The sequence below is a fragment of the Narcine bancroftii genome, chromosome 7 (assembly GCF_036971445.1).
Source record: "Narcine bancroftii isolate sNarBan1 chromosome 7, sNarBan1.hap1, whole genome shotgun sequence".
NCBI classification, from domain to species: Eukaryota; Metazoa; Chordata; class Chondrichthyes; order Torpediniformes; family Narcinidae; genus Narcine; species Narcine bancroftii.
The window spans coordinates 163,150,038-163,175,486 of NC_091475.1; the positions used below are offsets into that span (position 1 = coordinate 163,150,038).

General features: G+C 42.8%; 1 protein-coding gene and 1 long non-coding RNA gene across 2 annotated transcripts in view; one reads left to right on the forward strand and one right to left on the reverse strand.

Moving 5' to 3' along the window:
• The window catches only part of LOC138739314 (uncharacterized), a 31,931-nt gene extending 25,171 nt beyond the window's left edge, over nucleotides 1-6,760 (reverse strand). Inside the window, exons 1-2 of the long non-coding RNA XR_011342161.1 lie at nucleotides 6,411-6,760; nucleotides 5,448-5,520 (exon numbers count right to left, since the gene is read on the reverse strand). This is a non-coding gene — a long non-coding RNA (uncharacterized lncRNA). The remainder of the gene's footprint in view (nucleotides 1-5,447; nucleotides 5,521-6,410) is intronic.
• LOC138739313 (transmembrane protein 182-like) overlaps nucleotides 5,890-25,449 on the forward strand; it is a 58,149-nt gene continuing 38,589 nt past the window's right edge. Inside the window, exons 1-2 of the mRNA XM_069891106.1 lie at nucleotides 5,890-6,552; nucleotides 13,255-13,356. Coding sequence (XP_069747207.1) covers nucleotides 6,412-6,552; nucleotides 13,255-13,356 — 243 coding nt within the window. The 5' untranslated portion in view covers nucleotides 5,890-6,411. The remainder of the gene's footprint in view (nucleotides 6,553-13,254; nucleotides 13,357-25,449) is intronic.

Genomic DNA, 25,449 nt, shown 5'->3' on the forward strand with positions numbered 1-25,449 from the left:
TCACTAGTTAAGTGAACTCCAAAGAACTTGGTGATCTCTCCACTAAAAAGGTGTTGATGTGTAATTTAGGTTAGTCATTCCTGTTCCTCCTGAAATCCACCATCGTTTCCTTTGCCTGGTCTTTGTTAAGGCTCGGGGTGTTACTCTCACACCATATTGTAAGATTTTCCACCTCTCCCCAGTAATGTGACTCATCATTGTTGCTGCTGAGGCCAACCACTGTTCTGTCATTTGCAAACTTGATGACAATGTTGGGGCTGATCTGGGGCAGTAGTATGAACAGGAGTGGGTTGAGCACGCAGTCCTGAGGTGCAGTAGTGCTCAGCATGGTGGTGCTCAACCCAGACAAACTGTGGTCTTTCTGAGTGGAAGTCCATAATCCAGTTACAGAGAGAGGTGTTGAGTCCCAGGGAGGAGAGCTTCTCCTCTGGGGAATAATCATACTAAACACTAAGTTGAAGTCGATGAACTGGCATAGGGGGTATCACTCTCCAGGAGGGTCAGGACAGGATGAAGGGACAAGGCATTGTCAGTAGAATAGTTTCTTCTATAGACAAATTGAAATGGGTCCAGTACCTCTGGGAGGTGAGCTTTGATGCTTGAAGCATTTCGTACTGAAGCAGTCAAGGCCATGGCCGCCATTACATCAACCTTCTACAGGAACTCTTTTAAGAGTTACCTGTCCAGCTGCATCACAGTGTGGTAGAGTTGCTGCAGAGAAATGGATCGGAGGTCATTTCACAGGAGCATAAGAATGGTAGAGAGGATCACTGGGGTCAGCATTTCAAGAGTGGCAGAGAGGATAATTGAAGGTCAGTGCCACAGGGTAGTCATTGAGGTCTGTTATTGTTGCACTCTTGGATACTGGGATGATGGTGGCTGCCTTGAACCTTATGGGAACAATACACTGCTGCAGTGAGGTGTTGAAGATGTCCGTGATGACCTCTGTCAATTGGTCTGCGCAGTCTTTCCGAACCCTATCAGGTATGTTTTCTGGTCCCGCCACCTTGTGTGGGGTCACCTTGAATAGGGTTCTTCTCACCTTGGCTGCATCCATACAGGGGGAACATTCATCAGGGGGATACTGAGCTCTCATTTGCACCATCCTGTTATTCTCATTAAACCATGCAGTCAACCTTCATGACAGGGTGAAAAGGTTCACTTGTGATCCGTTATAATCTTGATCCCTGGCCACATGCGCCTCGTGTCGCCTGTGTTGTGCAGCAGTTTGTGTAACTAGGAACTGGCTTCCAAAATTCAGGGTATTTTCCCTCTCATTAGTCCATGAGTTTTGTGACCAAACCTGCTCAAGATTCTTATTTATTTATAATTTTTCACTCTTTATTCTAACATACATGCAGTTTCTCATGCTTGCACTTGGTGTTACCCAATTCTCTTTTACTGTATATACTGTATCTATATGCGCTGAGAAATAAAACATTTAAAGGAATATTAATTGCCCATGTGACGAACAACATTCTTACCTAGTCAATGATTAGGTATCTTGGAGTCAAACATAGCAAGAATATATTCTTCAATCACCATCTTTCTGCCAATCTACAAACCTCATTACCCAACATCAGTACTGTATCCTTCTTCATTTTGCCTATTTCAGTGCCTAAGGGTTGCTAACATAAGCACCAGGGACCTACCACTCTGTGTAAAAAAATTTGATTGCTCTATTCCTTAGATAACTGTGGCAATTCTACGGTTAATACATTCAAAATAGCGCTGAGCCAATCGGATGTGATGGATGCATTAATCAGACCACCATTAACGTGGGACCACCTGGCACCTATGGCGACTTGAGATAATAAAATCCTGAATGATTCCTTTTATTGATCATATGCTATGGTAATCTTTTTTTTTATAATGAAGTAGCCGTTGGGCTGCAGCAAGTAAGAATTTCAGTGCATATGTACATTATACAATGTAATTGACAATAAACTCATTATTGTTTAGTGGATTTCTCAAAACATTTTGCAAACATGATGCCCCTGCACTGTTTTTAACTGTACTTTTCTCTATACCTTTATGTTTTTGTACTTTATGCTATATCCTTAAAAACACAACACCCAACCCCAACCAACCAATTTTCCCCTGCAGCCGCTGCAACCGTGTCTGCCTGTCCCGCATCGGACTTGTCAGCCACAAACGAGCCTGCAGCTGACGTGGACTTTTACCCCCTCCATAAATCTTCGTCCGCAAAGCCAAGCCAAAGAAAAGACACTGTTACAGTTACCATTACAATACTCTTTGCACTTTTGCTTATTTATTTGTTTGTTATCGCACCACCTGATATATGAATTGATTTGCTTGGATGACATGCAAAACAATTTTTTTTACTGTATCTTGGCGCATGTGAAAATATTTAATTTGATTCAATAAAGTTACATGTCAGAACTTGATCTCACAAATATTGGAAAAGAATATTATTTTTTTTTAAAAACGAGCTCGGATGAGAATATACTTTCTGAAGGAAGTAGCAGTAGAGGTTGTGGAGGCATTGTTAATGGTTTTCCAGGACTGGAAAAATGTCACTTCAATATTCAAGGGAGGGAGGCAGCAAAAAAGAAATTATAGACTAGTTAACCTGACATCAATGGTCAGGAAGATGTTGGAGATGATTATCAAGGATGGGGTTATGGAGTACTTGGAAGCACATGAAAAGATAGGCTAAAGCCAACATAAAATAAATGGTGCTGTCGATTCATGGCAACTTTCTGAGGGCAGAACCCGTGTTAAATACTCCTTAACAACACACATCTTCTCAGCTGCTTTGTTACAATTAACCTACCAGCTGCTGAATACAACTAACTAACTACGAATCTCCAGATCTACATACCTCCCAGGTAATGGCTGATTCTTGAATAGGCTGGCTAGAAGGCAAAGGCCTTAAAGGGACAGGCCACCAACAAGCTCGAGGTTGGAATGTGGAATGAGGGCCGGGTTCTGAGACCTCCCTGACCATATTACTGAGGAATGTCTGGTCACTGGAGAATAAATTTGATGACCTGAAAGAACCGCTGTTTTATCAGAGACAAACCTTAGTTGTTTGCTGCACTGATACTTGGCTAACAAAGAACACACTGGACCTGATGATATCACTATTCATTGATGGGATTCTGGAAAAGGGAAAGGGTGCATTGTGCGCTTTTTAATTAATACTGGGAGATGCATGGACATTGGGTTTATGTCAACCTCCTGCTCTACTGCCTTAAAGCAAATCTCGATGAAATTCAAACACTTCCATCTATCCGAGAGTTGTCATCAGTGATTCTGACCGGAGTTTATATCCCTCCTGATGCTGATTACAAACAGGAATTTGCAGAGCTACGTGATGTGCTCAGTAAACAAGATATGGCCCAGCCCGACACACTACATACCTTGGTCACCGAATTTAACCAGGCCTATGTAAACAAAAACCCTGCTCAGCTACTACCAGCATATAACCTGCTGTACCAGAGGTCCCTGTACCATGAATCACAGCTACTTCAAGATAAAGGAAAGCCAATGGTACATAGAAATGAATAAATGTATTCGATTGGAAAAAATAACATATAATTTAAGAAATAACATCACAGTATTCGAACAAATTTGGGAACCGTACATAGAACATAACAGAGAAGTCCTACCGCGGACCTCCACCACCTAAAATGACAGAAGGAGAAGAAGACGAAATGAACTGGCCCAGTATGTAAAAGTAGAAGACACAAATTTCTTGTTTATTTTCATTGTGTGATGACATTGTTTAATGGGTTTAATGTATCATATAGGTTGAACATTGAGTGGGTGGGGGAGGGGTGAAGGCGGGAGGGAAGGGAGGATGGATAAAGGGGAGAAAATGACACTGTGTATATTCAAGAGGAAAATGTTTGTGTGCATTTTGGTTAATATGGTTCATAGTGTGAAAAATATTTAAAAAAAAAGATAAGGAAAGCCTAATGTTCTTTCCAAAGACCACATTTTTGCCAGTCGGATCACCTGGCTAAGCTCCTTCAACTTCATGCAGAGACTAAAACAAGAGGCTCCAGAGATCAGAATAAACAGAAGGTGGACACAGGAGGTTAAAGAACTGTTACAGGACTTCCTCGAGTCAATGGATTGGGCAATGTTCAAGGACTCAGTTCAGGATCTGAACAATAACACCAGGAGGTGTCGCAGTTTTTATCAAAACAGCTATGGATGAGTGTGGGTTTTCCTCAACCAGAAGCTCTGGATGAGCAATGAAATCCAGAATCTACTGAGAGCCAGATCACAGGCATTTAAGTCTGGAGATCCAGAACAATACTGAAGGAGCACATATGACCTGTGAAAAGCCATCTTCTAAGGAAAGTGCAGATTCCAGATGAAAATAGAAATAACAAGGGATACCTGACAACTGTGGCAGGGCCTAAATGCCATTACCTTCTTAGAAGAGTGGGCTGAAAGAAGGCAGATGGAGTTTAATACTGAGAAGTGTGAAGTCCTTCATTTTTGGGTTGGAATAATCAAAACAGGACATATGTAGTAAATGGGAGGGCATTGAGGAATGCAGTGGAGCAGAAAGATCTAGGAATAATGGTTCATTGTTACCTGAAGATAGAACCACATGTGGGTCGGGTGTGAAGAAGGCTTTTAGTATGCTGGCCTTTATAATTCAAAGCACAGAATACATGAGTTGGGAGGTGATATTGAGACTGTTCAAGGCATTGGTGAGGCCAAGTTTGGAATACTGGGTGCCATTCTTGTCACCAAATTATAGGAAGGATATCAACAAGGTAGAGAGAGTGCAGAGAAAATTTACAAAAATGTTACCTGGGTTTCAGAATCTAGATTATAAAAAAAGATTGAGCAGATTAGGTCTTTATTCCTTGGGGATAGATAGAGTTAATGTGGATTGGCTCTTTTTCTTGAGGATAGGAGAGATTGAAACAAGAAGTCATGAGTTAAGAATTAAAGGGCAAAAGTTTGGAAATAACATGAGGGGGAACTTCCTCACTCAGAGAGTAATGGCTGTATGGAATGAGCTTCCAGGAGAAGTAGTGGTGGCAGGATCTTTTTTGTCATTTAAGGAAGAATTAGATAGGTATATGGATGGGAGAGGAATGGAGGGTCATGGGCAAGGTGAAGGTAGGTGGGACTAGAGGAGAGTACTTGGTTTGGTGAGGAGTAGGAAGGCTGAGATGGCCTGTTTCAAGCTGTAATTGTTATATGGTTATAAAACCAAATCCAGTGAAGTTTTAGATGGCAAAGCTTCACTCCCTGTGAAACTCAATGCCTTCTATTCCAGATTTGACAACAGAAACAACGAAGAACCACCCCTCCACACACCCACATCCTCTGATAATCCCACACTGCCTGTATCTGAGGATGACATGGATGCTATCTTCAGAAGAGTGAATCCAAGGAAAGTATCCAGCCCAGATGCAGTACCTGGCCAAGTATAAAAATCTATGCTGACCAACCTATGTTCCAGTTCTTCTATCATAGTTACAGGTGCATGCCATTTCACTGGTTCTAAACAAAGCCTTGGAACATCTAGAAGGTAAAGATGCATTCATAAGAATGCTATTTTATCGACTACATTTCAACATTTAATGCATTTCAGCATTTCAGAGACCCCTTCCCCGTTCTCCCCTCCAACATTCTGACAGACTTCTCTTGCCCCGTCACCTGGTGCCGTACCCTTCGTCTCTCTCCTCCTCTTCTCCCAACTAGTCTCTCCCGACCTCCACCCCCTCACTATTCCCTCTCCAGCCCTGATGCAGAGCTCCTCTCTGTGCGTGCTTTTGACAGTACTGTCGATTGAGTGAAGAGTGAAGGGAGGTGGTTCAATCCCTGGCCACAGTCCATGCTGGTAACAGTTTATTTCCAGCTTTCATGCAAGTCCCCCCATTGTTGCCGCCTCAGTGTCGCCGTTCCACCTCTTCCAGGAAGGAGCTACTTGGGAGTGTCCGTAAACAAAACGCAAAGCGGGACTTGAGTAGAACACGACACGTCTGCAGAGACCGGGAGTGAAGTTGAAAAAGAAAGCAGGAGCCTGGTTGCCTCTCCGCACCTACCCACCCACCGAGCAGTCAGACCCTCACCCACCCACCCACCGAGCAGTCAGACCCTCACCCACCCACCCACCCACCGAGCAGTCAGACCCTCACCCACCGAGCAGTCAGACCCTCACCCACCCACCCACCCACCGAGCAGTCAGACCCTCACCCACCGAGCAGTCAGACCCTCACCCACCGAGCAGTCAGACCCTCACCCACCGAGCAGTCAGACCCTCACCCACCCACCGAGCAGTCAGACCCTCACCCACCGAGCAGTCAGACCCTCACCCACCGAGCAGTCAGACCCTCACCCACCGAGCAGTCAGACCCTCACCCACCGAGCAGTCAGACCCTCACCCACCCACCGAGCAGTCAGACCCTCACCATGGCCGGCGACAGGCGGACACTGAACTGCGCCAGGTACTTCGCGGTCGCAGCGCTGATTTTCTTCTTCCTCGCTTCGTGTACCAATTACTGGCTCCACGCTGTGACCTGCCTGCATGAGAACGACACGGTCGTGGTGAAGGTGAGCAGAGAAGGGAGTCTGGAGGGAGAAGGGGGACGCAGAGCAATTCCACCACATGATCCCGGGGCCAGTGTCCTCGCAGGGATCCAATACATTTGTTCCATGTGTGGCCGAGTTTGGGTTGACCTTGCCAAAAAAAAGTCTGGAGTCTTGTTGCTTCAAACCTTGCTTGGAAGGTTGAAATCTCCGAGCGTCGACTGCGGCGATTGCAGTTCCAGATTTTCAGATTTATTGGCAGGGCACGTAGAATATAACGGAACTGCAATACAGGGAGAACAAAAGAAAATCAAAGATATGCACAAGTTAGAGTCACAGACATGAGTCTCTGATTGAGTTTGTTGTTCGGGGGGGGGGGGGGGGTTGCAGCTGTTCCTGAACCTGGTGATGCCAGTCTTGTGGCACCTAGACCTCTTTCCTAATGACACCTAGGACCAGCGCTACTATGAGGCCAACTAATCAGCTGCATGGGGCGCAGACTTCAGAAGGGTGCTGTTGAATAGGGATTCCAACCGCTCTGGCACCTCTGCGACATGAATGTTAGTCTGGTCAGACAGAGGGAGGAAGTGGTATGGCACTTGTCGAACATCACATCAGGTATTGCCCTCGCCCGGGTCAGCACATGCTGGGTGGTGAGGGTCTTTGATGATTGCTGCTGCCCACGGATGGCAGTGTTCCCTGTAGAGGTACCCAATAGAGGGGAGATGTCCTGGGCTGTGTCCACTACATTTTCAAGTGGTTTATGCTCAGGGGTATTGGCGTCCCCATACCAGATTGTGGTGCACTTTCCACTACACCTCTGTAGAAATTTGCCAGGGTTTTTGGTGTCTTACCAAATCTCTTCAAACTCCTGAAGAAATAGAGGCGCTGATGTGCTTTCTTCATGATGCCATTCATGTGTTGGGTCATGGAAAGATCCTCCAAGATAGGGACTCCCAAGAACCTAAATTTGCTCACTCTCTGATCCCTCAATGATCACTAGATTGTATACTTCCAGCTTTCCTTTCCTGAAGCCAACAATCTGCTCCTTAGTTTTGGTGATAATGAGTGCAAGGTTATTGTTGGTGCACCATTCAGTAGGCTGACTCATTGCCATCCTTTATACAACCCATTACCATGGTATCTTCGGCAAATATGTAGTGACACAAATTTGTAGTAATTTTGTCTGATAGACCAAGGCTGGTTGCTGTATAAATTTCACAAAGGAATGTTTTCAAAGAACTCTGGTTGTTGCTGCATCCTTTCACACAAAACCCAACTTTGTCACATCTTTTCTGGATAAAGATAAAACTGATCCTCGAATTTGGCTACTAAATGAGAGGTGAAGAAGTGAGGAGATGAAGTAGATGGGGATCAGCTATCAGAGGGGAAAACAACATCTGAGAAGTGGGAGATGTTTAAAAACGACATAGCAGTAGTTTAGAGTCAGTATATGGCTGTCAGGGTAAGCTTGGGGAACCACACATTGGTTGACAAAATGTAGCAAAGGAAATTGAAAAATGGGGACCATAAAAAAATAATTAGTATATACTCATACGCATACATTTTAAATATGGATCCCACATTTTAGTAAAAAAAGAGTAATTATTATACAAACTATATGTTATTTTTTCAAAAGGAATACACATTTTCAATTCATTATGCTATCTTTGAATACTTAGTTCTACTTCATCCTTCCATGTTACTGCTACACATTTTCTTGCCAGAGCCAAGCGAATGAATGCAATTTGATATTTATCCAATTTTAATCCCTCTTTTAAACCCTTCATAAATCCCAATAAATAAACTAACAGATCAATTAATAAATGAATATTATACAAACAATTTAAAAATTCTCTAACTTTCAACCAAAAATTAAACACCTTTTCACTGAATGTGAAAAAGTCCCTTTTTGAATTCCACAATGAAAATGTAAATCTGAATCTCTAAAACCATATCTTTTTAACTTTTCTGGGTCAAATATAATTGGTGTAAAAAATATATATATTTAACTAAATCATATCTCGCATTAAGTTTTTTTATCTTCTCCAAATCTCTACCAAATTGAAGACTTTCATAACCTCTACCAAACATTGTGCCATTTTGGATTTTCTTACAGATTTTGGAGACTTATCCAACAATTGTTCCAAACAACAATTAAAATCTCCTCCCACCAATATATTATAATTTGCTTGGCTCAATTCCATAAAAGTCACAGTAATGAACTTTTCACCATCTACATTGGGAGCATAAACATTTAACAATGTCCATGCTTCGGAAAAAATCTTACAATTAACCATCAAAACTCTATCTTTCTTCTCCAAAACTAATTCCAATGTAAAAGATAGGTTTTTAAAACATTAAAATTGCTACCCCACAGGCTTTAGAATTAAAAGATGCAATAACATGTCCAACCCAATCCCTTTTTAATTTTAAATGTTTTTTTTTCAGTTAAATGAGTTTCTTGCAAAAATGCTATATCCACTTTCATTTTCTTAATATAAGCCAACACTCGTTTTCTTTTTATTGCAAAATTCAAATTAGACATATTAACAAGATCTATTCAGGCACACCCAAAATAAAATATAAAAATAAAGGCTCCTAACTCCTCATGTATATAGAAAATTCTTTATAAAAAAAACTAAACAAAAAAAAATTCCCCCCCAAAAAAGAACAACTTCTGAAATACCCCCCTCTATTAACTGGGTGCAGTTAATACCACATGTGGCTGATGACTTCAGAAACAACTGAATCATTCTCCTCCCCCCAACCATACTTCACAATAGTAAAATATATAGTCCGTTCATGACTCAGATATAGTTTGAGGATTCGCCTTCAGTTTCCAACTTTCTGTTCCCTTTTCCATTTCCAACTTTATCAATATTCACCAAAGGTCTTACAGAAAGATCTTGAGTCAGCTTGGAATCTGGCAAGGAATTAGCAAAAGTTAAAGCATCTTACGCCCTTTGTAAAAAATTGTGATTGAAATTGCTCGTAGAACACCTTCAATATCGCTGGATATCGAAAAACTGATCTATACACTTTCTTCCACAATACCGCTTTAGCTGGATTGAACTCCTTTTGCCTCTGAATTACTTCTTGACTTAAATCTGCATAAAAGAAGACCTTATTACCCTGTACCATCATCGGACCTTGATTCATACGAGCTTGCTGAATTGCCGCACGTAAAAACATTTCCCAATCCTGATATCTAAGGCATCTATTCAATACTGCTCTCAGAGATTGACCTGGAAAAGGTTTCTTTCTTAAAGTATGGTGAGGCCTATCTAATTCCAAACTTTCCAGAAAATATTCTGTCTCCAACATCTCTGGAATCCAGTCCTTAAAAAATCTTGTTGGATTTGCTTCTTTAAAACCCTCAGGAAGACCCACAATTTTAATATTATTCTGCCAACTTTAATTCTCTAATGAATCCATTTATGGCAGAATTTTCTTTCTCCAATTGCTGTCCAGTGAGCGACTCTTCAATTTGATTAACTTTGTCTTCAACATTCTTCACTGTCCCCTGTCAGGCATTTATTAATATCCAATTTCATTGAAGCAGTTTCTTCTGACATATCAGATATTCTAGTTTTAATATCTGCAAACTGTTCATCAAAACTTTGAAAGTTCTTAGACATATATTCCATCATATTATCACTTCTTTTAGTTAATTCTTCAAACATTGAAATCACATCAGGGCCTGGTGAAGGACTCTTAAAACTTGGTGATTTATAAGGTGAAGGTGTCTTTAATGTTCTAGGCCTACCTTCAATAATCTTAGCGGTTGCTAGTAATAATTCTTGGTCTTCATCATCCATGTCATCTTCTTGTTCTTCTTCTGGGATCAAAACTTCATCTCTAGCAGCCTGGCCGAGGGTCTGGACCCCCTTCCATGCCAAGCCGACATCATCAGCGTGGCGATGAGAGGCCCCCTCACGCAGCCCGGACTCACTCCAGTCCATTGCGCATGCACGTACTAGCTTGCATGCCAGCAGTGCCGCCTGCACGGAAGCGGGCCTCTGTAGACAGCACAACAATGCGCACCAGTGCGCTCCTAGGTGCATTAGCCTGATTGGGCATGTGTCCCGTGGCCCCCCTGCGCTCAGCGGTGCATGTCACAGCACCCCCACTGACATCCTGGAGTGGCGTCAATGAAGCAGCACCGGCACCATCTTGCATCCCTCCACGCAAGTCCAACCTTACTGGAGAAGAATGTTGAGGCTTCCAAATATTCTCATCCAAGTCATTAATATATTGAAAGGGGGCGGGTGGCAAGATGGCGTAGGACAAAGACGTAGGAAATCACTTCTCCCTGACTGGACTGTTTAAAACCCGGCTTTAGATGACCGATTTACATGGTGATCAACTGGGGGAAAATTCTTCATCTGCTGAGGATGAAAGAGACATCAAAAATTGATCTCCAGGCTTCAATTGTTCGGTAGGCCTAGAATTTTCTGTTTTTTCTAGCATTTTAAATTGTGATTTTTTTTCAGTTGTGATTTTCCATTTTTTGTCTCTTTCATCTCTTTCATTGATCAACCATCATGGAATTTCCCTACTTCTGACCTAATGACAGAAAGAAGTTTATTATCAATGGGTACTGCAATAGAGTGAAAATCTTCGCTTCGAATGCTCTCCAGTCATTGCACAAAGTTGTCCCTCTCTGGAGTCATTTTAGTTTTAAAAATTCATAGAAAACCACTTGATAAAAGCAAAGTAATAAGATTATTAATGGCAAAGGGCAAACTCTACCTGTAAGCATTTTAACATAACATGCAAATCTGGTTCTTTATGTCAGTTTCCTGCCATTCCAGAAGCTGCTTGGTCTTCAGAAGGTTTGTGGGAATCCTGCATAGTCACTTCATGCTGTCAATCAGTCCTGACAAGAATTGCCTTCACAACGGCAGTATCTTTCTTGGCTCCAGAGCCACCTAAATAGCCATTGTACTTTCCTTGGACTGACCTGTCTCTAACTCTGTAGCTGCTCCTCCAAGAGATCCATTAAATCTTGAATATCAGGTCTATGGTATTTAGATCAGGAGATTCAGAAATATACAGAATGGCCAGGTACAACCTCTGGAAAATCATCACCAACACAAAGAGACAATTCTGTACCAAGTTCTGGTCCACTGCTGTAGCTACTCCTCTCTTTCTCCTAATAACCATTGCCTCTCCTGTGTTTGCTCTGATTTGGACTCATTCTGGTTCCAGTTTGCTATACTGACTGGAAGTCCATTTAGCAAGATTGTCGCAGCATTATTTTATCTTTGTGGTGATAGCCTTACACTTACAGGAGTACCAAATGAAGAATCTGACACCTTCCACTCTATTTACTGTCATTGTCCAAGGTGAGAGAAAATGCCATGAATTCTTGTAAATTTAAGACATTCTTAATTGAATTGCATCACTAAATTGAATTTTGCTAGAAATAGTTCAGGCAGTGAGAACCAAACAAAATGTAGCATTGAGCACCACATGTTAAACTGGATAAGATCTCTTTATTATGCCAAATATGTTCACTGTATTTTTCAAGTCTGGACAGTGCCTTTTAAAAGGATGGATGGCCTTATTTCCATTACTTTTCAATGTACAGTTATATTTTGAAACCTGATCTTCACTTTGTTATGAGCCCAGAGGACCCCAAAATCAAGCAGCAATAGATACTCACCAAGACAAATGGTTACTTAAACAAAAGTTCCTTTCAATTATCTTTAAACATGAAAACAGAATTACACTTTAACTTATCACTATTGACTTAACCCGCTTCTAATTATAAGCGTACATGTATGTAATGTGTGTGTAAGTTCATTGATTCACAGTCCAATCTCACTTCTCATTCCTGCAAGTTCACTGGTTGCAGGCAATTCTTATACTGTGCACAGAGTTTAACATTTATGAATTTCACCAGGCTTTGGTGCTTGAAAGGTAAATGGTTACCACTCAGGAAGGTTCTTGTCGGTTTTCAGAGAGAGATTTGTTGTTCCTTTTCAATCAGCCACATCAGTGTCTTGCTGATGAAACTTGTTCCATCAGGGTTCTCCAGATGATAACCTCTTTCTTTAAGGTCACCACAGAGTTCCTTTTTGTTTCTCTTATATCAAGTGAAACATTAGACAGCCAGTCCTCTCCTCTTGCATGAACCACAAGGGCTTTGACCAGGCTGAATTAAGAACTCACAACCCATTTTCCAAATGGAGCTTTCCACAAGCTTGCCAGCTTGTCCTGTTCCAGTCCCAGCTGCTGCCTGACTGTAACACTGTAGAATGATCTCTCTCTCTCTCTCTCTCTCTCTCTCTCTCTCTGAGAGAAAGCCTGTTTGACTCTCTCTGCTTGCAAAACCACATGACCCTGTTAGAACAGCAAGTTCCACTCCAGACAGAAGGTGTCTCCGACAAGCTCTTTCATCTGTTGCCTTTTTGTAAACAACAATCCATTAGTGAAGTCTCTTGGGCACTCTCCAAAGCTCTTGCAAAGGCTGTGGGGCCGATACATCTAGCATTAGCAGAGCTCCAGTATTTCAAATAAGATTGGTTTTAAAGTGTTTGTATCTGACCTACTCTAACAAATCTTTCCCAATTTATCTCCCAAAAACATATCTATATACTCTGTCACAACTCCAAAATGCATGTTGTGAATATTTTAATTTTAATGACATTGTTTTATCTCTGTTGAATTTAATGAGTCAGATTATAACTTTCACTCATACTTTTTTTTGAAATCTAGATGCGGGATGAATTGGAAGGATTACAGGGCTATCTACTTGAGCCAAACAATACAAACGGGCAGAAATCTGGAACAGTGTCACCGACGACCACAGTAGGAATTGTAAGGTTTTTCTTCTGTAAGATTTATGTTTTTATCTTTGTGCTTGCCTCTCCTGTATTTTGAAACCCGATTTTCATTCCAAAATACATGTTGTGAGTATTTTAATTTTTATGACATTGTTTTGTCCATGTTGAATTTATTGTCTGATCATAAATTCCACACATTCCTTTTTAGAAATCTAATTATAGAAGGGAATGAAAACATTACAGGACAGTCCACCTGAGACAAACAATGCCATATGTCTGAAATCTGGAACACCGTCACCTATATCCACAGTAAAATTTGTAATTTAAAAAAAAATGTTTTTATCATTTTATTTGTAAATATTTGAAGATGAGATGGCACCAGTTTCTTGAGTTCTGCAGTTGCTTCACTCTCGGGCTAAATTTCTGAATTATTGAACATTTAGAGACAGCTCTGAGTTTTCAGATAAACATTTGCTTCTTTACAATGGAGGTCTCTTCTTAAGTGGAGGCCTTCTTCATGGTTGTCTTGATGAGCTGACTCCAGAAGAGGTCTTCTGACAAATGCACTTCCTTGAGGTTGAAGGTAGTATTTCCACCTCTGTCTCATCAATGTGGACAGGTATGTGGTCCCTAAGTCTTTCCTTCCGAAAATCAACAATAGGCTCCTTGGTGATGTTGTGATTCAGACTCATCATTCCCAGATATTCAACAAGCATGGATGGCATTGTTAGTGTGATGAATTTATAATGCTAGTGATTGGGACTGGACCTGGGTTGGAGTACCATGCTGTTTGTCTGTGTCGACATGGGTTTTATCTGGGGGCTCCAGTTTCCTCCACCATTCAAGACGTACCTGGGGTTGTAGGTAATTGGGGTGTAAATTGGGTGACATGGACACATGGGCCGACATGGCCTCTATGTCTAAATTTAAAACAAACATAAATTTTAAAACACAGGCGTCATCTATGAATTAATAGATTACATTATTGCTGAACTTGGATATGCAGTCAGGAGAGCACAGGGAATAGAGTAAGGGACTATGCACACAACCTTCGGGTTCTAATCTGTTGATGATCAGCAAGGAGGAGGTGATGTTACCGATCCAGACTGACTGGGGTCTGCCGATGGGGAACTTTATAATCCAGTTTCAGCGGGGTGAACAGAGTCCCAGATCATTTAGTTTGGTCACAGGTTTAACAGGGATGCTGGTAGAGTTCTTCTGGTCCAGGTAATCTAACACAGAACGGAAGACCAGTGAGAAGGTACCTGTTGTGCTGACAGACATATTATTGAAGAGGATTCAAGTTCTTCCTGCTACAGGAATTGATCTGCTGCTTGACCAACCTCTGAAAGCACTTCATTGTCAAATGGAAATAAGAAATGGATGACAGCAGTTGTATTCTATCTTGTCTGTCTCCAAAAAGCTGGTATTAACATTGACTTCTCCACCATCCAGTAGACCTCTTCCCTTAGTTTTCATTCCACCTCACTTGCTTTCCCTCATCTGAGTGGAACGGATAAATTCGTGCTCAGTGCAAGGCTATTAGAGTGGCAGTGGATTTGAGTCTCTCATCATCCATACTGGTTTCCTTCAGGTTCCCTGGTTTCCTTCCACTTTTCAAAGAAGCACAGGGTTGGTCAGTCGATTCATCACATGAATTCAATTCTGCAGTACCTGCTTGTGGGTCAGAAGCACCTGTTACCGTGCTGTATCACTAAATTTGAAAAATAAAAATCCCTCTGGGCCCTTTCCTCCCTTTGCATCTCTTTTCCCCACCCACCTGACTTCCTCTTTACCCAAACTTTCCCTCTACCAGCTCCTTACTCCCTTACCTTCGTACCTCCAATGGAAGTGCATCTTTCTCATCCCTCTGCCCCTTCCCCAATGTTGTGTGGGATAGTGAAGGAGCAACAAGTCTGGATACAGGCTGAACACACAAAGAATCTTTATTAAAACACACGTAAAGGAATTGCAACAGCGATAATCACAAAGCACAATTTGATTAGTCACATCTGCTACTGATATTAGCAAGGGCTTATATTCATACAAACACAGTACAACGTAGTCGAAATTAACACTACTAATACCAGAAACTGTGTACAGATTTGTCACAACCAAAGATTACAATACACTACCTGCCGTTGCTTGTCTAATGTAGGCACGACTCCAATGCTTCTAACAGCCCTGATCCCTGTGTAGTGCACACCCCATGACCTAGAATAGAGCAGGGTTCATCTCAGGACTAAGGACCAAAAGAGAACGTGCTACTCTATGTGGTGGACGTAGTACAGTACACTGGAGGGCATTCACTAGGTGATTAAAGAGTCCAATGGTCAGGAGTACAGGAATGGGTGGGAAGAGTCCAACCTTGACTGACAGATGATGTAACTCCTACTAGGCAATCCAGATAGAGAGGCCATGTGATCTCCACAATCCACACTTCCACCAGGTTCCAGGCAGAACCTCCAGAATCCACACTACCCATCAGGTTCCAGACAGAGAGGTCACATGACCCTTCACAATCCACACACCCCACCAGGTTCCAGACGGAGAGGTCACATGGCATTTCACAATCCTCACTAGATTCCACCACTGGGAAGGCACACTACTCACCAATCATTAAAAAAACAAGTTAAAACATTATTGCCAAAAAAAGAAATTAATACATTGTTATAAAATGTAAATACATTGTTACAGTGCAAGTGCCTGATGAATAAACGGATAGGCACGTCAGATGGCTTCTCAAAGCCACAGGAGTGGGAAAAGTGGATAAGAAGATTTGAGCGCTTCAGACTGGCAAGAAATTTAAATAATTCCTCTGAAGCAAACCAGGTGAATATGCACATATACCGCATGGGTGATGAGGCTGACAACGTGTTATGAGGCCTAGACTTAACGGGTGTGCAGCGGCAGCAGTACAGTGCAGTACGGAAAGGGTTTGATTATTATTTAGTGTCTAAGAAGAAAGTAATTTACGAACGGGCAAAATATAACAAGAGAGTGTAGCAGCCTGCAGACACAGTAGCTGCGTTCATTACAGCCTTGTGTGCACTGGCGAATATGGGGATCTGCACGATAAACTTTTACGTGACAGTTTGGCAGTGGTTCACTGTTGGAGAGGATGAAACTCGACAAGGACCTCCCCCTCATGAAAACAATAACAATGACTAGACAGTCAGAGGGGATAAAGCAGCAGCAAACTGACTTGTGAGAAATGTGTGCAAGGAAACTGGCAGTAGATGCAGTGCAACTTAAGAGAGGAAGACAGCAGAAATTTAAAGGAAAAGGGCAGACACCAGGACAGCAAAAAGTTAAAACAATGATGCAGAGCGAAGTAGAGCACAAGACGTGCCCCAAGCATTTCCATGCCTAACCAGGAGTGCTGAATGCCACAACTGCAGCAAACGAAGACACGACAGAAAGGTCTGTCGGTCAACCCACATGGTGAAGGAGGTAGCGAAGGATGTGGACAGATTGTTCCTTGGAGAAATAGCATCAGGCGAGGAGCCTTGGATGGCTGACATTAATGTAGGAGGCAGCAAAGTGACCTTCAAAATCGACATGGGCTGATGTTACAACCATTCCTGAGCAGGTGTTTAAAAGAATTATACCCAGAGATGGCAAGCTAGGGAACACACAGAAACCGCTTTACGGTCCGGGGGGAGTGAAATTGATGGTCCTGGGATTGGGAAAAGAAACATTCTCATACACAGAGAGGAGCACCACAGAAGAAGTGTACATGGTGAGAGACCTACAAGTGATGGTGTTGAGCAGACCAGTTTTGGTGAGACTCCAGCTAGTGGCTAGATTGGACACTGTAGATCAGGAGAAGGTCAGGAAGGCATACACAAGACTTTGCGATGGACTCGGGCTAGTACAGAAGCCGTATGTCATTAAACTTAAGCCTGATGTGAAACCATTTTCATTGAAAAGCACCTGGAAGGGTCCCATTGCTGCTCATGAAGAGAGAGCTTGAAAGAATGGAGAAGCTTGGAATTATCAGCCACATAGAAGACCCTACAGAATGGTGTTATGGCATGGTGATAGCACAGAAAAAGAATAAAGATGTTCACTCACACCCTTGAATGGATCAGTGTGCAGAGAAAAGTTTATACTTCCTTCGGTGGATCACACCTTAGGCATACTTACTGGTGCACAATATTTTACCAAGATGGATGCGAACATGAGACTTTGGCAAATTCCTTTGTCCAAAGAGTCAGCTCTTTACACAACATTTAACACGCCCTTCGGGTGTTACTATTTCAACTGCCTACCCTTTGGTATCTCCTCTGCCCCTGAACACTTCCAGAACTACTGTAATTAAAGTACTTAACAGGGCTCAGGCCTAGCAGGTCGAGCAGGGAGCCATTGGAGTTGGGCTCAGAGGTGTCCAGGGGGGGCGGGGCGAGGAGTGACTGACAGGGTTAACTGGTAGAGGGCAAATAAAAAGAGGGTAAGGTAAAAGAGCAGCTATCGAGGTGCGGCCAGCAAGGAGCAGCCAGGGAGTGAACGGCCAGGGAGTGAGTGGCCAGGGAAGGAGTGGGAAATTCAGGCTTTGGCTCAAGAGGCTTCAGCGAGCAGAGGCTGAGGTCGAGCTTGTCAAGTTAAGGTAAGACTGTCTAATTGCTTTCGTATTCTTTAGTAATTTCTACTTATTTGAGGAAGGAGGAGAGAGAAGGGATGAGTGTGAGAGCAGTTTGCAGTTCTCTGTGTCAGATGTGGGAAGTCATGGAGTCTTCTAGCCTCCCTGATGTCCATATCTGCACCAGATGTGCTGAACTGCAGCTTCTCAGGAACTGTGTTAGGGAACTAGAGCTGCAGCTTGATGACTTCGCTCTGGTCAGGGAGAGTGAGTTCGTCATAGATAGGAGTTACAGCCAGGTAGTCACACCAGGGCCACGGGAGGAGGAATAGTAAGGTGGTAGAGAGGACCTCTATGGCTGTGGCCTTCAACAACAGGTACTCCTCTTTGGGTACTGTTGGGGGAAACAGCCCAGCTGTGGAAAGTGTCAGTGGCTGTGCCTCTGGCACTGGGTCAGCCTCTGAGGCTTAGAAGGATAGGGAAAGGAAGAGGAGGGCAATAGTCATAGGGGAGTCGATAGGAGTACAGTCAGGGGATTCTGTGGACAGAGCAAGGAGAACCGGATGGTGGTTTGCCTCCCTGGTGCCAGGGTCCGGGATGTTGCTGCTCGAGTCCAGGACATCCTAAAGGGGGAGGGAGATGAGACAGAAGTCATGGTACATGTAGGTACCAACGACAGAGGGAGGAATAGAGAAGAAGTCCTGAAAAGTGAGTACAGGGAGTTAGGTAGAGAGTTAAAAAGGACTGCAAAGGGAGTAATCTCGGGATTACTGACTGTGCCGCGCGACAGTGGGAGCAGGAATAGAATGAGATGGAGGATGAACGCGTGCCTGAAGGCATGGAGCAGATGGCAGGGATTCAAATTTGTGGATCACTGGGACCATTTTTGGGGTAGGTGTGACCTGTACAAAAAGGATGGGTTGCATTTGGATCCCAGGGGGACCAGGATTCTGGCGGGGACGTTTGCTAGGGTTACTCAGGAGACTTTAAACTAGAATGGCTGGGGGGAGGGAACCAAATGAAGGAGAACAGCAAAGAGAAGGTTAGAGTACAATCAGAGAAAGCTTGTAGACAGTGTTTGAGGGGGGAAATGGCAGGTGATAGAAAAGGAGGATGCTCTATATGAAGTTGGACAGAGGTCGATTGCAAAAGATCATAAGAGAGGTGTTGGTAAAGATCGGGGCCTACAGGAAGTAAAAAGTGGGAAATCTCTAAAATGAATATTTTAATGCTAGGAGCATAGTAAGGAAGGTGGATGAGCTGAAGGTATGGAATGACACTTGGTAGTATGACATGGTAACGATTAGTGAAGCATGGTTACAGGAGGGATGTGACTGGTAGCTAAATATTCCTGGATTTAGTTGCTTTAGGTGTGATAGAACCGGGGGGGGGGGGCAAGATGGGGTGGGGTTGCAATACTTGTTAGAGAAAATATTAGATGCGATAGAATAGAAGACTCATCGAGGGAGGCTTTTTGGGTGGAATTGAGGAATGGGAAAGGGGAAGCTACAATTATAGGGGTGTGTTGTAGACCACCAAATGGGGAGTTCAAATTAGAGGAACAAATTAGTAGGGAGATAACAGATATTTGTAATAAGTACAGGGTAGTGATTGTGGGGGATTTTAATTTTCTGAATATTGATTGGAAAACTAATTCCGTGAAAGGGCTGGATGGGTTGGAGTTTGTAAAATGTGTGCAGGATAGCTTTTTACATGGAAGTACCAACTAGAGAGGGAGCTGCGTTGGATTTACTGTTGGGGAATGAGATGGGTCAAATGACAGAGGCATGTGTTGGGGAGCACTTCAGGTCCAGTGATCATAGTTTCAAGGTCATTATGAAAAAGGATAGGTCTGGGCCTAGAGTTGAGGTTTTTGAGTGGGGAAAAGCTAGGTTTGAGGAGATGTGAAAGTATTTACAAGGGGTGGATTGGGACAATTTGTTTTCTGGCAAGGATGTAATAGAGAAATGGAGTCTTTTAAAGGAGAGGTTTTAAGAGTACAACATCTTTATAAACCTGTTAGGTTGAAAGGTCAGGTCAAAAGTTTGAGAGAGCCATGGTTCTCAAGGGATATTGGAAAATTGGTTCGAAAAAAGAGAGAGTACTACAATAAATATAAAAAAACAGGGAAAAAAGGAGATGTTTGGGTACTATATTGAATGTAAAAATAATCTTAAGAAAGAAATTAGAAAAGCTAAAAGAAGGTATGAGGTGGCTATAGCAAGCAGGGTGAAAATAAATCCAAAGGGTTTCTACAAATATGTAAATAGCAAAAGGAAAGTGAGAGACAAAATTGGTTCAACAGAGAATCAGAAAGGTCAAATGTGTGTGTAGCCAAAAGAGATGGGGAGGTCTTGAACAATTTCTTTTCCTCAGTATTTACTGAGAAGAAGGATATTGAACTGTGCAGGGTAAAGGAAGCAAAAGGGGGTAAATATGGAGATTATAGTAATTAAGAAAGAGGTAGTACAGGAGTTTTTGAAACATATAAAGGTGGATAAGTCTCCAGGTCCTGACAGGATTTTCCCCAGAACTTTGAGAGAAGTTAGTGAGGAAATAGTGGAGGCTCTGGCAGTGGTTTTTCAAATGTCATTAGAGATGGGTATCTTTCATAATAAGAAAAAAGAAAAAGAGAGACGGGTATAGTGCCAGAGGATTGGCGTGTTGCACATGTGGTTACTTTGTTTAAAAAGTGTTTGAGGAACAAGCCTAGCAATTATCGGCGTATAAGTTTGATGTCTGTGGATGGTAAATTGATGGGATGCGTTCTTAGAGATAGTATATATAAGTATATGGAGGGACAGGGTCCGATCAGGGACACTCAACACGAATTTGTGCATGGAAGGTCGTGTTTGACCAATCTTGTTGAATTTTTTGAAGAGGTGACTAGGAATGCTGTTGAGGGTAGAGCAGTGGATGGTGTCTATATGGACTTCAGTAAGGCCTTTGATAAAGTTCCGCATGGGAGGTTAGTTAGGAAGGCTAAGTCCTTGGGTATTAATTTAGAGATAGTCAAATTAATTCAACATTGACTGGAAGGAACGTTCCAGAGAGTAGTAGTAGATAATTGTTTGTCAGGATGGAGGCCGGTGACAAGCGGTGTACCTCAGGGTTCGGTATTGGGACCATTGCTGTTTGTCATATATATTAATGATCTGGAGGATGGGGTGGTAAATTGGATTAGTAAATATGCAGATGATACTAAAATAGGGGGAATTGTGGATGATGAAGAGGGTTTTCAAAGATTGCAGAGGGATTTAAACTGCTTAGAGGAGTGAGCAGAAAGATGGCAGATGGAGTTTAATGCTGATAAGTGTGAGGTGCTTCATTTTGGAAAGAATAATCAAAGCAAGACATATGTGGTAAATGGGAGGGCATTGAAGAATGCAGTGGAGCAGAAAGATCTAAGAATAACAGTGCATTGTTCCCTGAAGGTAGGAGCGCATGTGGATAGGATGGTGAAGAAGGCCTTTAGTATGGTCACCTATATAAATCAGTGCATAGAATATAGGAGTTGGGAAGTAATGATGAAATTGTACAAAGCATTGGTGAGGCCAAATTTAGAGAACTGTGTGCAGTTCTAGTCACTGGTTTATAGGAAGGATGTTAACAAGATAGAGAGAGTGCAGAGAAGATTTACAAAAATGTTGCCTGGGTTTCAGCATCTGGAATACAAGGAGAGATTGAGCAAATTAGATCTTTATTCCTTGCAATGTAGAAGGCTGAGAGTGGATTTGATAGAGATGTTTAAGATAATGAGAGGGATAGATAGAGTTGATGTGGAAAGGTTTTTCCCATTGAGAGTAGGAGAGAGGGATACAAGAGGTCATGGGTTGAGAGTTGATGGGCAAAGGTTTAGGAGTAACATGAGGGGGAACTTCTTTACTCAGAGAGTGGTTACTGTGTGGAATGGGCTTCCGGGAAAAGTGGTGGAGGCAGGGTCAATTTTGTAATTTAAGCAAGAGTTGGATAAGTATATGGATGGGAGGGGGATGGAGGGATATGGGCAGAGTGCTGAAGGGTAAGTGGGATTAGAGGAGGGTACTTGGATCAGTGTGGACTAGAAGGGCCAAATTGGCTTGTTTCTGTGCTGTAATTGTTATATGGTTATATGGTTATAAGACAAGAGCTGTGCAGGACATGAAGGAGCTGACAAACATTAGTGAGCTCAATAGTTTCCTTGGTATGGTGTACCAACTAGGGAAGTTTATACCAAATCTGGCTGAAAAGGACAAATCACTGAGAGACCTGTTGTCTAAGAAAAAGCAGTGGAGCTGGGGATGAGCAACAGAGGATATTTAGTAACCTCAAGCGAGAGTTATTATCCACACCAGTATTTCAGTTGAATGATCCAAATAGGCAACTGAAAATATCAGCAGACATTTCATCATCTGGACTGGGAGCAGTATTAATTACTACAGAAGGAGGGAGACAATTGGTCATCAATCGTTTATGCTTCCAGATCACTAACAGAAACAGAGCAGCAGTATGCACAGCTGGAAAAAGGGGCATGGGCTCTGACTTTGCCTTGCGAGAGATTCAATGCTTTCATTTGGGACTACAGTTCGAGTTGGAGATGGACCACAAACCACTTGTGAGTCTGCTAGGTGGGCAAGCGCTGGATTTGCTGCCGCCACAAATACAGAGGTTCAGGATGAGGCTGATGAGATACTCCTAAACGATCTCACACTCATCTGGGAAGAACCTTACAACTGCGGATACAGTCTCTCATTCCCCACTACAAGAAAAAACCATAGTGCTGACAAAGACTGTATGGAGGACACCAATATTTATGTAGAGACGGTGATGGAAAACCTCCCAACAAGTAACAGATACCTGACAGAACTCCAAGAGCATCTATGCGTTGACAGTGTACGGATGCAGGTCATGAAATATTGCATTGGAGGCTGGTCAGACAGAAGCCAGTTATAAGGACCAGTCAAACACTACTGGCAAGAGAGGGCTGTTCTGAGTGTGCACAATGGACTACTCCTGCGTGTTATGAGATGAGTTATTCCGTCTAACATACGGAACGAGTTACTCAAGAAAATACACGAGGGCCACCAGGGGTTATAAAGTGCCAAGAATGAGCCAATCAAACAGTGTGGTGGCCAGGTCTGAGTAATCAAATAAGTAAGATTGTCTTGAGAGTGCATCCAGGAAAGGACAAATGTAAGAGAACCGCTGATGCTGAGTAAATTCCCTGACAAGCCATGGCAAAAGCTTGGTGCAGACTTATTCACTCTTTGAGAGAACACATACTTATTAGTGGTGGACTATTTCTCTAGATTCATAGAAATAGCACAACTCAGCCTGACACGAACTACTGATGTAATTGTTCATTTAAAATCGATGTTTACACGGCATGGCATCCCAGAGACATTAGTAAGCCACAACAGTCCATAATCCTCTGGTAAAAACATGAAAATCTTTATAGCAGATTACTGGTTCGAACATGTGACCAGTAGCCCCAAGTATCCACAAAGCAATGGTGAGGCAGAGCGAGCAGTAGAAACATCTCAAGAACCTACTCAAGAAAGCAAAAGTCCCTTTCCGTGCACTATTGGTGTACAGAGCCACAGCGCTGAGCAACGGCTACAGTCCAGCCCGATTGCTAATGGGACATCGCCTTCGCACGACTCTACCAACCTTTCCAGATAGTTTGTAGCTGGAATTCCCAGATCTGCTACAACTCCAGAACAAGGAGAGGGAGAAGAGGTGTAAGAATGCGGTGGTATAGCGAGAGACGCAGAACGAGCGACCTGGAAAAGCTGGCAGCAGATGCGGTGTGGATCTCCGATGCAACACAGCAAGGTACAGTAATGTCCATACACCACAGCCCACGGTTGTACATGGTTAGCAGACCACAAGGGAAACTGAGATGGAATCACCAACATCTTTTGCCCATACAAGAGTCTCCAGGTGAAAAGCAACAAGAGCATGGGCTGGAAATGGACACTCAAATATACAGTTTGCCTGGCATAATAAGAATCAGGTCTGGATGAGAAATAAAGACACCGTAGAGACTGTAAAACACACAGAGTCAAGAAAGACTTGTATATTGTTGGTGTTTTGTGTGTATTTGTCTCGGAATGTGTAAAGGTAACTGTAGTGGGTGAAGCCACAGAAAAGCAGGCTTTGAATGTAAAGTATGGGGCATGTGATGTAACACTATTGGTGGGACATCAAGTAGGTCGATGATGTCATGGGGCGGGACTTCTGCATCTTGGAAAGAGAGGCTCAGGACTTGCAGGGAAAAGCCTGCGCATGTAGATATTCACTAAGTGCATGGTAAAATAAAACAAGCTAAGAACACAACTCCAGGCTCAAGGTCATTTTTATAACGAGCGTGTCTGAACCCAACATGACAATAACAACTAAGGATTACAGTATGCTAACTGCCATTCCTTCTCTAATGTGGGCACAGCTCCAATACTATCTCACAGCCCCGATCCCTGTGTAGTGCACACCTCTTACCACCAACACCTCCAGCATTGTCCACAATTTGCAGTGGAGTGGAGTGGAGTAGGGTTTGTCTCAGGACTGAGGGAGTAAAAGAGAAAGAACTATATGGTGGACTTATAGTACAGTACACTAGAGGGCAATCACTCGTTGATTAAAGAGGCCAATGATCAGGAGTGCACTAATAGATGGGCAGAGTCCAACTTTGATTGGCAAATGACAGAGAGGTCACGAGGCTCTCCGCAAACCATGTGCTCAGCGGGTTCCAGATGGAGAAGTCACACGACCTTCCATAATCCACACTACACCCAATCACTTCTCAACTCTTTTCTTCCTGTTCACCTATTACCTCCTGCCCAGTGTTCCTGCCTCCCATGCACTTAACTGGGCCACTGCCCAATTCTTGGTATTCCTGATGAAGGATTCTGGTTTGAACCTGAATCATTGTCTGTCTATTTTTTCCATGGATTCTGCCTTATTGAGTTTCTCAAGGATATTGTGCACTTTTCAAGAACCAGCAGAGATTTTAACATTTCAACAACGGCAAAATAATGTGCTGGAAAACTCAACAGGACATGCAGTATCCATGCAAAAATATTCAACTCTTTGGGTTTGAGGCCTTCTTCATGTGCTCTGAAAATCAGGGAGACTCCTGAATGTGAGGTGGGTGTTGGGAATCAGAGGAGCTCAGGCTAGCAGGTGATATATGGATACAAGAAGGAGAAAGGAGTTGAGTTTTGTTGGGACAGAGCAGAGGGCTGAGAAAGAGAGTTCTCTTCTCAGAGAAGGAAAGGAAGAGGTGGGGAGCTGGAGGAAGGAACACAAGGTGATGAGGGAGAGAAAGATCATGGAGGGCGTAATATGAAATTGGAGAAATAGATATTGAGCCCATCTGGTTGGAGACTGCTATGAAGGAACATAAGGTGTTGTTCCCCATATTTACGAATGACCTCAATTTAGTGGAATATGAGGCCATGGAAAGATATATCAATGTGGCAATGGGGTGTGGAATTGAAGTGGTTGGCCACTGAGAGTCCTTGCTGTTTCAGTGGATGGAGCAAAATGGCTCAACAAAGTGATCTC